The sequence below is a fragment of the Schistocerca serialis genome, chromosome 7, assembly GCF_023864345.2.
Source record: "Schistocerca serialis cubense isolate TAMUIC-IGC-003099 chromosome 7, iqSchSeri2.2, whole genome shotgun sequence".
Lineage (NCBI taxonomy): Eukaryota > Metazoa > Arthropoda > Insecta > Orthoptera > Acrididae > Schistocerca > Schistocerca serialis.
This window is the reverse complement of record NC_064644.1, coordinates 50731115-50745900: the sequence shown is the minus strand read 5'-3', so window position 1 is coordinate 50745900 and position 14786 is coordinate 50731115. Positions and strand designations below refer to the sequence as shown.

General features: G+C 40.5%; 1 protein-coding gene across 3 annotated transcripts in view; it reads left to right on the top strand.

Annotated features, from left to right (window-relative positions):
• LOC126412500 (anaphase-promoting complex subunit 4) overlaps positions 1–14786 on the top strand; it is a 113748-nt gene that overhangs the window by 21866 nt on the left and 77096 nt on the right. For all 3 annotated transcript variants that reach the window (XM_050082123.1, XM_050082122.1, XM_050082121.1), the window contains 2 exons: positions 3651–3913; positions 10465–10710. In XM_050082123.1, coding sequence (XP_049938080.1) covers positions 3651–3913; positions 10465–10710 — 509 coding nt within the window. The remainder of the gene's footprint in view (positions 1–3650; positions 3914–10464; positions 10711–14786) is intronic.

Here is a 14786-nt window from a genome sequence, read left to right as displayed (position 1 = left end):
CACACACACACACACACACACACACACACACCGAGCGAGGTGGCGCAGTGGTTAGCACACTGGACTTGCATTCGGGTGGACGACGGTTCAATCCTGTCTCCAACCATCCTGATTTAGGTTTTCTGTGATTTCCCTAAATCGTTTCAGGCAAATGCTGGGATGGTTCCTTTGAAAGGGCACGGCCGATTTCCTTACCAATCCTCGCCACCACACACACACACACACACACACACACACACACACACACACACACACCATGAAGTCTACCTAAAATACAGGGTGTTTATAAATGAATATTGTGGTTTTAATGCTTTATAATATTTATTATATTAAACTTACAGTTATAGATGATATACCAAATGAAAGTGCAACTCAAACAGTTTTACCAAGAACCGTATAAATGTTCAATGTGAGCACCATTTGTCAGACAGCCCACATCAAGTCTATAGCTGAGTTATTCCCAAACGTTGATAAATGTGTCTTCAGTGATTGTAGCAACACCTGATCCAATCCAGTTTCTTAATTCAGCGAGGTCTTCTGGTAGCGGAGAACGTACACACAATCATTGATGAAGCCGCAAAGGAAAAAATCACATGGTGCTCGGTCGGGCGAACATGGAGGCCATGCAAAGCAAGCCCTGTCATTGGGCCCCTTGTGGCCTATCCAACGTGTGGGTACAGTGAAATTCAACCAATCACGTACTTTGCTAGCTATACCAGTGAGGTGATGCACCATCTTGCTGGAAACAAGTTCTCTGGCTCATCTTCTTCCAACGGAGGGAAGAGCCGTTGCTCTAGTGTATAAAGGTAAGAAGTGCTAGCTAGTTACAGTAGGTTCACCAAAAAAGAAAGGCCCATAAACTTTCTGCTGGGATTCGGCACAAAAAACAGTCACTTTAGGGGAATCTCGTTGCATTTGTATCACCTCGTGAGGATTTTTTGAGCCTCAGATGTGCACATTGTGAGTGTTAACATGTCCAATAAGGGGAAAGGTCGATTCATCACTGAAGACAACATGATCCAGAAAATCATCATCATGAAACAACATTTCGTTTGCGAAGTTGGCACGTAATCCATGGTCTGCCTGCTGTAGAGCCTGTAATAACTGTAAATAGTAAGGATGTAGTTGTACGTTTTTTAAAAAACTTTCCAAACAGTCGACACGGGAACGAACTTGTAATTCATGACTAGCCTTCCGGACTAATTTCTTTGGGCTATGACTGAACGACTCTCTCACTCGCTCAACAGTCTCTTCACTAACTCTTGGTCGTACTGTGCTCTTCCCTTTACAAAGGCAGCTGGTATCTTCAAATTGATGATACCATCTGCAAATGTTGTCATCACTTGGAGGATCACAATCGAACTTCAGCCGGAATGTACGTTGCACAGTAACTAAAGATTCGGTCTTTGCAAACTGCAAAACAGAAAACGCTTTCTGTTCACTAGTCACCATCTTCGCTACTACTGCTGTCTAGCAGATTGTAGTGGAAACTTTGCTTGCTGCGCATGCGCACTGGTGCCAAACACAACTGTTTGGCCGCCCGGTGTGGCCGTGCGGTTCTAGGCGCTTCAGTCTGGAACTGCGTGACAGCTACGGTCGCAGGTTCGAATCCTGCCTCGGGCATGGATGTGTGTGATGTCCTTAGGTTAGTTAGGTTTAAGTAGTTCTAAGTTCTAGGGGACTGATGACCACAGATGTTAAGTCCCATAGTGCTCAGAGCCATTTGAACCTTAAAACAACTGTTTGAGTTGCTCTTTCATTTGACATACCATTTATAACTGTAAGTTTAATGTAATAAATATTATAAAGCATTGAAACCTTGACATTCATGTATAAACATCCTGTATTAATCAAATTAAACAATAAATGTGGAAAATCTGTAATACATTTTTTCAAATAATTGTGTATTTGCATGCCGGTTAATCAGTCATTGTTTACTGTTTTAAGTTAATGAAGAACTAAAATTAAGTGTACCATATGGCTATTAGTTGTCATCTAGCTACTGAAGAACATGGTCATGTATCTGCGTTTGTTTAAAATAGTGTGAACCTAATCTATGAACTTAATAGATGTAAGAGAACTATGCATAGAGGCAAAATTTGAAACTATAGGCCAAAACAGGAAGTCGTAGTTTCTTTGGAATACTGCAGCCCCCCCCCCTCCCCCCCCCCCCCCCCCCCCCACACACACACATCTCAGTGAAGAACAGAAATCTTAACTATATGATAAAAATGTTATGATCTCTTAGCTTCTGCACTATAAAAGACTAACCCACAATGCAGGCAACATGAGTGGGTAATTTGATAATGGTATGTAATTTCCATCGGTGCAAAAAATTATTTGTTACACTCAGGCACTGTGTTTATTTCGTAAGGGACTATGGCTCAGACAGACCCTTAAATGTACCAAAAATATCACAGTTATAAGACTGATTAATGACTCAAACTTAAACTATATGAGAAATAAATTGAATTCAATAAAATGGTATAAAACTGCTATGGAACCAAGTTGTGGAAGATGAATGGTGGAGAGACCGAGTAAAGGGGCAAAGTACCATTGATACCCAACACATCCAGATGTTGGATATAGGGGAAACAAATATGATGATGATGAAAATGGTATAAAATAATAACCAGTGTCGATGCTAACAAATTGACCAAAACATTTACAGACCTGTTAATTAAAAATATTGAAGCATATTGCCCTAGCTGCTACAAGAAACCACCCAAGCAATCACTGTACAGAACCACAAAATCAAAAAAATTAGTACACCCAACATCTAAGCAGAATAAGAATTATGATGCTACTATATCATGATAGGTCAGAATGTTGCCGTGGCAGATACAGAAAAACGTCAAGGAGGGGGCGCTAAAGATATCTTGAGCTACCTTTACTTTTACCATGATAAAAAATAATCAAGTCACATGCAATGTTTAAGAAAGTTTTATTTAAACTGATTATACACATATACAAGTCAATGCCATCTTATGATATAAAAAAGTTACAATTGTGGTTCTCTTTCTTAAATGAAGTGTTAGCTATCTATGTGCCAGACAGAAACATATAACATTTGATGATGCGGATGCGCGTGCTATGTAGGTAAGTACAACTATTCGATAACTCATTCAGTCGAGTCAACTGACGAAAGAAGTGAATGAATAGCGTGCGGGCTGACTGGAAGGGGTGGCATGGGTGGCAATGCAGGTGGCCCTACGCACCCCCTCATATGTATCTGCCACTGGAATGTTGTAATGCTAACAAGGATATGTATGTGAAAGCTTTACAGGTCTGAACAGGGCAGCAAAGTGCAAAGCAAATGATAAATGTATAATGAATAAATTAATAGTGAAATGCAAAGCTGCAGGGGAAATTATTAACACAGAAATAAATCATGAAGATACCAATTTCACCAAACACTCTAAAAGCAAATTTTGTCAGTGCTAACCCGTATGAGATGTATGTCAGGCAGAGGCACTACCGCCAAGAAGAAATAGTAAATTAACAGAAACTTCTCACTAAACTCCAGTATCAGAGAAGGTGGTCACTGAATAAGTAACTAAATGTAATTTATTATCATTATAATCTTATCGGTTTTTTGTGCTGTACATGTAAAAAAGAAAAAAATGTCTGTTGGATAATTTTTGACACAGGTGAAATACTTTTGGTGGATGTGGAGAACAAAGAAATATTACACTCCACACAGACTCAAAAAGAGGTTACATGTATTTCCTGGGTCCAGGAGAGAGAGAAATCCAAAGACGTCAGAAGGAAGGGAACTGATGACAGCTCAACACCTCAGTCTTCTACCATTAAACATTGCAGTCCATTCCTGCCAAAACTGCCCTCTCTTTCCCGCAGCTTTGGCCCTGGCACTGGTTGTGTGGTCGACGATAATCCTGAGGACTGCAAAAAGGTTATATGTTATTACTTCTTTACTAGCATGTCATATACGAGGTGCATCGAGAAAGTAAGTTTCCAAATGTTGTTCCCTTTAAAACAGATATATTCAGCCAGGAAAATTATGTGTGCACAACAGATTTGTGACATGCCAATCAAATGCTGGCCAGACAGGTTAGTTTGGCGTCAATACTGTGGCAGCAGTGCCATGAAATGGCATCTCTTATTCATTCTCCCGCCCCCTGTGAGTTTCGGTCAATGATAAGGTTCCATAATGCACAAAACATAGGACCCTTCAGAATTCATCGCCAGCTCTGTCAGGTCTATAGGCAGAACATCATGAGCAAACAGATGGAGCATTGCTGGTGTAGGCTTTTTTGTGAAGATCGTCAGTGTGTCCGTGATGAAAAGCGTAGTGGTCGACCGTCCCTCATCAGTGATCATCTGGTTGAGCTGGTGCGGCAGCGCAACCTGGAGAACTGTCGCATCATGATTATGGAGCTCAGCAGCCATATTCCACAGATATTGTGATCGTTGTTGCATGAAATTGTCACTAAACGCCTGCTGTTCAAGAAATTGTGTGCCAGACACCTGAGCACAAAGTGAAATGGTTTGGAGCAGCACTGGGGACATTTCTGCAGCAGTATCATGATGATGGCAACGAATTCCTTGACGAAATCGTTATGGGCGATGAGACATGAATTTCTCACTAGACACCTGGAACCAAACTGCAGTAAATGCATTGCCATCACAGTGGATCTCCGGTCAAGGCGAAATTCCAACAGACTGTGTCAGTGCAGAAAGTGATGTGCATGATGTTCTGGGATAGGAATGGCATTCTGCTCATTCACTTCTGGTCCAGAGGTAAAACGGTGAACGCTGACCATTACTGTAAAACAATGCGGAAACTGTGATGTGCCATTCAGAACAAAAGGCGTGGAATGCATACTGCAGGTGTCATGCTGCTCCATTACAATGCTCGTCCCCATACAGCTCAGCGTACAGCAACTGTTTTGCAGAAGTTTGGCTGGGAGCTGTTTGATCATCCAGCACACAGTCCTGATCTTGCTCCCAACGATTTCTATCTTTTCTTGCACCTCAAGAAATACCTGTCCTCTGGCCAATATTTGACAACATCGAATAGCTGAAGATGACTGTCACACACTGGTTCCATTCGTAGGCAGCAGACTTCTGCAACACAGGAATACAAAAGTTGAGCTCATGATATGACAAGTGTCTCAATTCATTTGGTGACTATGTTGAAAAATTGCTCAAATATTGCTGTACCTGTTGCCAATAAAGTTTTTCATGTAACTATGTTGTCTTTGTCTTTAAAAAATGGGGAAACCTACTTTCTGGATGTACCTCTTAACAGATTAATGCCATGGATACCTTGTAAATGGTTGAGATTGTGGATAAAAATGTTTCCTATACAAGAGCAAACACAAGTGATATTCTGTGCGACATATTCCAGGCAATGCTTAGGTGGACATTAAAAGAACTTGGAATTTTAAACATTTTATTGGCTGTTGTACAGCAACCATACGCTATTTAATTCCAAAGCACATATACAGCCACTTCAGTTGCACAAAATTTTGTCATTTGACCATTGTTTTGATTGCACTAGGGCAACTTTCATCAGAATAAAAAGTTACATGGAATACATGTAATCACAGCATGGTGCTCAGACATTTTAAACAATAGTGTGATTCCATGTAACTTGTTATTCTGATGAAGATTACCCTAGTGCAATCGAAACCATGGTCAATTGACAAAATTTTGTGCAACTGAAGTGGCTGTGTACACATTTTGTAATTAAAAGAACTTACTGCTGAAACATAGGCAGTGTTTGCAAACCAATGTCACTTTTCAATTGCCCCAAATCTTTTGTGAAATAGAAAGTTTGTACCTGTCAGCAGAATAAATTTGAGGTAAACAATATTGTAATAAAATTTGTGCAGATAAATGCAGCTACCTTGAAGCTTAATCATCATAAGCTCCAGTAGTGGGGTTATGTTAAGCTGTGGAATGTCAGTCAATTTTTTAAATGTAGGATAGGCAATGTGCTTCAGATATGTCATTGGCTCTTCCTTTGGCTTACCTGCCCACAGAGTTGTGTTCAATGAAGATGATATTGACCACCTTTTTGATGAGTACTTTCCATTCTTGTACCAGAAAAACAGTCCATGGAAATGAAAGTGCTGAGGTAGATGTAAACAGACTATACTAAGTGGAGTGTCATGTATCATAATCTTAGAATTCCAGGACTATACCCAAGTAGTTTTGAACCAAGTTGCAATAATTTATACCATGATACACTCCCCTAGAACTCTTTGTTAGCTTATATGGTAAACAACATGTGTTGGGAATGTTGTTGAGCAGATTTGTGTAGAACATTTGGCTGGCAAACTGTCACTTAATTTGTATTGGCAAGTAATGGGAGAAGGCTGTAGTCCATTCCAAATTCTGTTATATTTGGCAAGGAATCTTTCAGGCCATACAGATCATACTTTTGTGTCTTTATGCAGTGTTCAGATACTTCTTCTACCAACTGAAAAATTTTGTTATTACATTTACCTAAAAATTTCCTTGTGTGGAATTTCATTCCATTTAACATTTTTGGTTGAGAGACTATGTTGGAGAGAATTCCAGGTCATCCCCTTGTTACCATTGCTGCCTGGACAGCTGCCACAATTCTGATATGTGATAATCACCTGGAGACTTGGACAATGTTACTTGCCATGTTCAAGAAGTATATCTCAAACAAAATTTGTCTTCTATTTAATAGGAAAAAATGTACATGAGCAAAGTGACTCAGGGAAGTTCAAACAGTACAGACAGTGTAATCAAATTTTAAATAATTTGTCATGTAATTTCTTTTTATATATTATGCTATATTCCCATTTCTTGCACATTGTGCATAAGCTGAATATGGGCATGCATATCACAAGATGTCATTCTCAATGAAAAGTCTTCAGACATAAAAGTAACTTCAGGCATATGCCAAGGGAGGGTTATAGGACCACGACTTTACAGAACATGTATAAATGGCCTAGGAGACAACATCGGAAGCTTCATAAGGATTTTTGCAGAGTATGCTGTAATAGACAGAAAAATCGCAATACTAGAAATTTTGATGTGGGAGGCTAGATTTTGGACAATGAGGGCCAAAATTGTTTTAGTGGGACCACAGTAGTTAGCTACAACAGGGCTCCAGTATTCTGAGGAGCATGTAGAAGATGGGTGAGGAGGGAAATGGATTCAGGAGAGAGAAGATACCAATCACTTCCTTCACCAACTCTCCTCCATCCCCCCACCACTGTACCTCCTGGATCCCTACTTGTCACTGTTGATGCCATTTTCGCATACACCAACATTCCTCATGCCCATGGTCTTGTCTCTATTGAACACTGCCTCTCCCAATGTCCTTCAGACTTCAAACCCACAGCCTCATTCCTCATACACCTTACTAACTATATCCTTACACGAAGGGAAAGTGAACAAACAAATTCATGGTACATCCATGTGCACCCTCATGATATTCTCTTATGCAAGCCTGTTTATTGGCTGACTAGAGCAAACCTTCCTAGCCACCCAAACTCCTGGTCTGGTTCAGGTTCATTGATGATATATTCATGATCTGGACCTAGGGCTAGGACACCCTACCCCCATTCCTTCACAACCTCAATGCCTTCTCTCCCATCCACTTCACTTGGTCCTCCTCAACCCAGCGTGCCACCTCTCTGATGGCTCCATTCACACTTCTGTCTCCATTAAGCCTACTAACCACCAACAGTACCTGCGTTTTAACAGATGTCGTCCCTTCCACACACAAAAATGCCTCCCATACACCCTGGCAATTTGAGGATGGCTTATCTGCAGTGACGGAAGGGCCCTTGCTAAGTAGGCTGGAGATCTCACAAAGGCCTTCACAGACAGACACTGTCACCCAGACCTAGTCTGCAGACAGATATTTTGTGCTATATCCCAACACTCCCCAAGCCTCCCATCACTTCTAAGAACCAGTTACAATGAAGTGCCACCTTTGTCATTGAATACTACTCCTGACAGACTGGAAAAGCTGAACCACATTCCTCATCAGGATTTTGATTATCTATCATCATGCCCTGATATTAGGAACATCCTACCCAAGGTCCTTCCCATACTTCTTCAGGTGGTGTTCCATTGTCCACCCTACCTCTGCAACATCCTAGTCCATCCCTATGCCATGCCCAAACCAAATCCCTTGCCACAGGGATAAGGAGCAAGACCTGCTCAATCCACCCACACCCCAGCACTTCCTGTTCCAATCCTTTCACAAGCTTCTCATATGCTATTAGAGGCCGGGCCACCTGTGAAAACAGCCATGTTATATAACATCTCTGCTGCAGTCATTGTTCAGCTGTTTATACTGGTATGTCTACCAAACAGCTGTCCACGATGATGAGTGGCCTCCGCCAAACTGGCCAAGACCAAAGTGGAGCACCCGGTGGCACAAAATGCAGCTGCACATAACATACTTTATTTCAGTGTCTGCTTCACAACGTGAGTCATGTAACCTACGGTCCCCCTACTGTCCAACAATTGTTTCTACCCCCTCTTTCCTGTCACTTCCTCAGAATTCGTCTCTCATCATCCTCATTGTGATCTCTGCTGGTGCTTTTCCCCTTCTCTGCTCCTCTCCTCTCCTCTCCTCTCCTTTCCACTCCCAATAACCCCCCATCCCCCCCCCCCCCCTTCCCCGCCTCTCCGTCCTCCACAACCTCTTTACACTGCACCTGTCAACCCTGTCCCGCCACCTGTAATCCATGCATGCTCTGCCAGGCAGTGTCGATCCCTCTTCCCTCATCCGTACTGTGTTGTTATCCCTCCTCCTTGCCCACCCCACTCCAGATTGTTGCTACCATTTGAGATGCAGTGTGTGTGTGTTTGTGGGGGGGGGGGGGGGGGGAGATATATTAATACATTTACGTACATTTTTGTTGGGATTTCATTTTCTGGCACACACAGGACAGTAACAGGTAAATCACAACTTAGCATCTTCACAAACGTCTGTTTACTTCTTTCCAAAGAGTTTTAAAATCTAAGATAAATTACTTACAATTTCAAAGACCTGTAGTGAAGATGAAAACTTTTGTCTAGATGTATTGGCAGTATGGAGAATGTTACATGGGATATATAATGAAAACTATTCTGTCAATGAAATAAACATTTAATGTTGGAGAAGTTTTTGAAGAAGTTAACATTATTACTTTCAAACTTATCATTTAATAATACATCTCCATGTGCTGTGCCAAGAATGAAGATTTCCAGTTCTTCGTATAAGTCCATTTGGTTTTCCTTATCCTTTCTGTGTAATATATGAAGATCATTCGCAGTATCATGGAATGGGTGGCCTGTGTCTTTTATGTGAGTGACTATTGCTGATCTGTTGTAACTGTTAGTGTGGTAAGCATTTGTGTGTTCATTATATCATGTTTGAAAGTCTCTCCCAATTTGACCTATGTTATAGATGCCTGGTTGTGAGTGTTTATCAGTGTGCGTGTGTATATTGTGTCTCAGTGTGTGTTGCAGTTTGTTGTGTTTTGTAAAGGCAATGTTAATGTCGTGTGGTCTGAGAAAGTTGTAAACAGACGTTTGTGAAAATGCTAAGTTGTGATTTACCTGTTACTGTGCTTCGTGTGCCAGAAAATGAAATCGCCAACAAAAATGTAAGTAAACGTATTAATATATATTACCTAAGCATGCTATTCACATAATGTACACACTGTAACAGATTTATCCTTCCAAACAGGTTCATTTTTCGATTCTTAACCCCACTGGCACACACAGCTAATGTACATAACCAATCAGCTGACGTATAAGTAACTGTATAATGCACCTGATGATGGCAGCATGCTGCCAAAATGCATTGTGCTAATAAAATATTAGTATTGTAAGCAGCAATCTATCTTTTCTTAATATTGTTGTAAATAAATAAAATATTGATTTAATAAGGTTGCTATTATTTTCCACCACAGGAAGATTGTTGTTATTTTCCACCACAGGAAGATTGTTGTTATTTTCCACCACAGAACTTACTGGATTCTAAATAAAAATTTTCCTATGGAATAGGAGCTCATTTCAAACTTTTTGTGTAATTTGTGTGTTTGGTGTCATTAGGAGCACATGCTGTATATAAATTTTAGTGTTGCATAAAAGCTATTTTGAAATGGTGTAACATAGTACAGTCTTATTAATACAGCTACAGGAAAAGACAAATTACCATTACTTTGTGATTAGAGTTACAAGAACAGCTTAAGCAAAGAATATTTTGTCTTTGGTTTTTGATACACTATAATTTATTCTCACAGTCTTAATATCCTTGTTGATGCTCTCGAAAATTGACATTAAAAATGCTTTAAAAATAGCCAGAAAGTGGCAGCTTTCTTTCAGTTTGTAATGCTGTGCCTCGTGCGAATGTTAACATGTTCTGTTTTCAATGCAAGTTTTGTTTTATAAAATTGATGGTTTTTTTTGTTACCTGTTTGTGGTTTATTGTGTCATTAATAGTGTATTTTGCTGTAGGTACTTGATCAGGAGCACATTAACCTCCTGTTGGTGGGTCTGGAAGGAGGACAGTTGCACATGAGTGTCTTTGGGCTGTTTCCCTGTGGTCATCTGGATATGCAGGAGAGTGTAACCGGAGGAGAACCATGCACAGTTCTGTCGGCAGATGTTTCTGATGACCTTCGCCTGTTGTTTGTAGTGCTTGGTGGACCTGTGAATGATTTAGGATTTACTGAAATTAGTGTTGCAGTCTTTGACATTTCTGTGAGTAAATTATGTACTTAAATAATTTTCTTCTTTTTTCATACATTTCAATTTTCATTATGTATGAAATGCCAATCCTACCACTGTGTACCACTAGCTACTGATAATTATGTTGGTTCATAATTTTGGTCATATCTTATTTTGGAAAAGCCATGTCATGTAACATAGTCATGGTGATGGCTTTTGTTTGGTTAATCCTAATCCCTGAGGCTCATTCCATATCAGTTCATCCAAAAACTAGGCATTTTCCCACCATGATCTCGTTTCGATGAAACTTGATTATTTTCTGCCTATAGAGACATGTAACCAAAACATTTTTTCCAGCACTTTATCATTTTCTTTTCATATCCACACACACACACACACACACACACACACACACACACACACACACACACACACACACACACACACACAAATTTCAAGCTTTCGCAACCCACGCTTGCTTCATCAGGAAAGAGGGAAAGACGAAAGGATGTGGGTTTTAAGGGAGAGGGTAAGGAGTCATTCCAATCCTGGGAGCAGAAAGACTTACCTTAGGGGGAAAAAGGGTTGTTGGTAATGAGGATCATCCTGGGGCTAAACATGCCTTGGTGCACGGCCAGCACCTCTTGGCACAGTGTTACATCGTCCGGGTTATCTGGATACTTCCCACTGACACCAACCTATCAGAACTCCAGAGATGGAGATGGAGATTTTGTTGTTATCAAATTGCATGCACAATGAAAAATAATGTTGAGAAACACCTTAAGTAAGAGAGACATTCAGTTCACTGGAGCGAAAATGCTGCTTCTTCTCAACAGACCATTTGTTGAACACTTAAGTATAGCCATCTCCGGAGTTCTGATAGGTTGGTGTCAGTGGGAAGTATCCAGATAACCCGGACGATGTAACACTGTACCAAGATGCACTGGCTGTGCACCAAGGCATGTTTAGCCCCAGGGTGATCCTCATTACCAACAAATACTGTCTGCCTGTGTCCGTTCATGCGAATGGACAGTTTGTTGCTGGTCATTCCCACATAGAAGGCTTCACAGTGTAGGCAGGTCAGTTGGTAAATCACGTGGGTGCTTTCACATGTGGCTCTGCCTTTGATGGTGTACACCTTTCGGGTTACAGGACTAGAGTAGGTGGTGGTGGGAGGGTGCATGGGACAGGTTTTACACCTTCGTAACCTCTTGGTTCATCCCTATGAAATCCCCAAACCACCTTCCCTAGCCTCTTGACTCCTACTCTTGTAACTGCCCCCGGTGTAAAACCTGTCCCATATATATATATATATATATATATATATATATATATATGGGGGCAGTTACAAGAGTAGGAGTCAAGAGGCTAGGGAAGGTGGTTTGGGGATTTCATAGGGATGAACCAAGAGGTTACGAAGGTGTAAAACCTGTCCCATGCACCCTCCCACCACCACCTACTCTAGTCCTGTAACCCGAAAGGTGTACACCATCAAAGGCAGAGCCACATGTGAAAGCACCCACGTGATTTTTATATATATATATATATATATATATATATATATATATATATATATATATATATATATATATATATATATATATATATATATATATATATATAAAAATAAAGGGAAACATTCCACGTAGGAAAAATATATCTAAAAACAAAGATGATGTGACTTACCAAATGAAAGTGCTAGCAGGTCGACAGACACACAAACAAACACAAACATACACACAAAATTCAAGCTTTCGCAACAAACTGTTGCCTCATCAGGAAAGAGGGAAGGAGAGGGAAAGACGAAAGGATGTGGGTTTTAAGGGAGAGGGTAAGGAGTCATTCCAATCCCGGGAGCGGAAAGACTTACCTTAGGGGGGAAAAAAGGAAAAAAGGACGGGTATACACTCGCACACACACACATATCCATCCACACATATACAGACACAAGCAGACGTATTTAAAGACAAAGAGTTTGGGCAGAGATGTCAGTTGAGGCAGAAGTATATATATATGTATATAAAAGAAGTGGTGATTGGGGAATTTTTTGACTGAAATGTTAGCTTTTGTAAAAACTTCAACAGTTTGTTTCTGCTTCCCTGTAATTGCATGCAATTTGATAACAACAAAATCTCCAGAATATTAATTTCAACCTTTTGTGGGCATTCGTAGCTGTGCAACCCACACTTAACAGTGCTATCGATAGAACCGACAAGGCACTTAGTGTAGGAGTGGAGCTGAAAATAACTGTATTCGCACGTTGGGGGAAGAATTCCGGTGAGGTCGAAATATAGTGACAGGTTTTGTATTTCAGTTACTACAATGCATGGTCAGACACTGTATACTGACAGACAGCCTCAGGTTTTGATAAATTAGAATTTTGATTACCAGAAGGAAGAGTAGCAGTGCGAGGAAACTAGCCCACCTCCCTCTTGCATGTCAGCAGCCTACATCCGTGTTCTCAAAAGCAGAAATGACACTTTATCACAAGATTCACTGATACCTTCTGATGTTGTGAGGGTTATAATCAAAATCTCTGAAGTACCATGATTTGTCTTTTCACACATTTCAAAATAAGAAAACAACAAGCAATGCACAGCACAAAACATTCAGTAATGGCTATTGCACAATTGGTTATTGAAGTTGGCAGAGTGTTGTGAACGAGGTAGGTCAGGCCACATAAAGGAGGGTGGACCTGACCTCTAGTGGTATTTAGTGCAATTACAGCTTAAACATCTGCCACCTGAAACTGCCTCATTAGGAGTGTGCACACATTCTACCAACTTTGGAACTTTATTTAACGAACAAGCATGTGCATTTCTTTGTTCTAAAATGCTAGGTCCCACGACTGAGTACTGTGTTGCCATGTACATTGCATTACACAGTGTTTGTCTTATACAGACCATTCAATGGCCTACAGTTGGCATGGCACCTGAGCATTGAGCATACATATGCATTATTGCATTCATGCATGTTTTTTAAAGCATGTTCTTACGCTCATTACCTTTTCATATTGGGCTTTATCAAGTGGCGTGTAGTGTTAGTAACCAAAAACTGGTTATGTTTTCGATATTATGCAGAAAATAAAACAGTTTCAAACTGTTACTGACAAAAAAGTTCATCGATATACAAATCGCTATGAAATAGTGGGAATTAGACAGTTTTGCATTTTGAGGCAGAATTCGCATCCATATTTGAATTTATTGCAGAATGCCAATTTTTCAGGTTCCGAATTATGAAAGAGAATTGCTAACCCTTATTTACCATTAAGAGGTGAAAAATCAGTACTGCCAAAAGTTGCATTTAAAATTTGTGAAACTATCCTAGCTTTCAGAAGTAGTAGTTCCCCTTCGAAGCTATTGCTATTTGTCCAGTTGCTCATGTTTCAACTTGCCTTCGAAGGTGCGCCAGCGTTAAATTACTGTGGGACTGTTGTCAGCAAACAATTTCAGTCCTTTCTGTGGCAGCTCTTGCAGCGTTCAGACGAAATGCTGAATGATCGAAGATTTGTGGACATCAGGGCCCACAAGACGTCAGAGTTCCTTGCATTATATACACGATGCAGCCTGTCTTTCACTCTCAGCAACATGGGGATGATGGCTCTCATCAGCCAAGTGGAAGGAGCTAAGCGCTCCCAGGCACTCACGTCATTCAGGAAAACAGCTGACATTCGTCTTTTTCATAATTCTCAGTAAGTGAAGTGAAGTGCTGTGATCAGTTAGTGATGCATAGACAAATATCGGCTGCCCGTGTAACACAATGCCTAGGGTCAGTGAGCGTGAAAAAAGTTCGGGAAAACAAAAATCACCACTGTGGAGCTGGTATTTGAACCCAGGACAGACTTGGGGATGTATCTTGAGTATACTTGTCACCTCACTTTGCCCTGTATTTGTGTATCCCCTCACAATCTAAGGGTTTCTTAAACCAGCTCTAGAATTTTTTTTCTCCCAGTGCTCTTTATACCCTAACAGGATTTAATTTTCAATGATTATGTTGTTTATACCCTGCTGTCTTGGTGACGTGTTATGCCATTGAAAGGGTATTATTCGCCAGATGTTCCTGTTCTCCTCACTTACGTTTTAAAGCATTATGCTTTAAAATGTAATTGA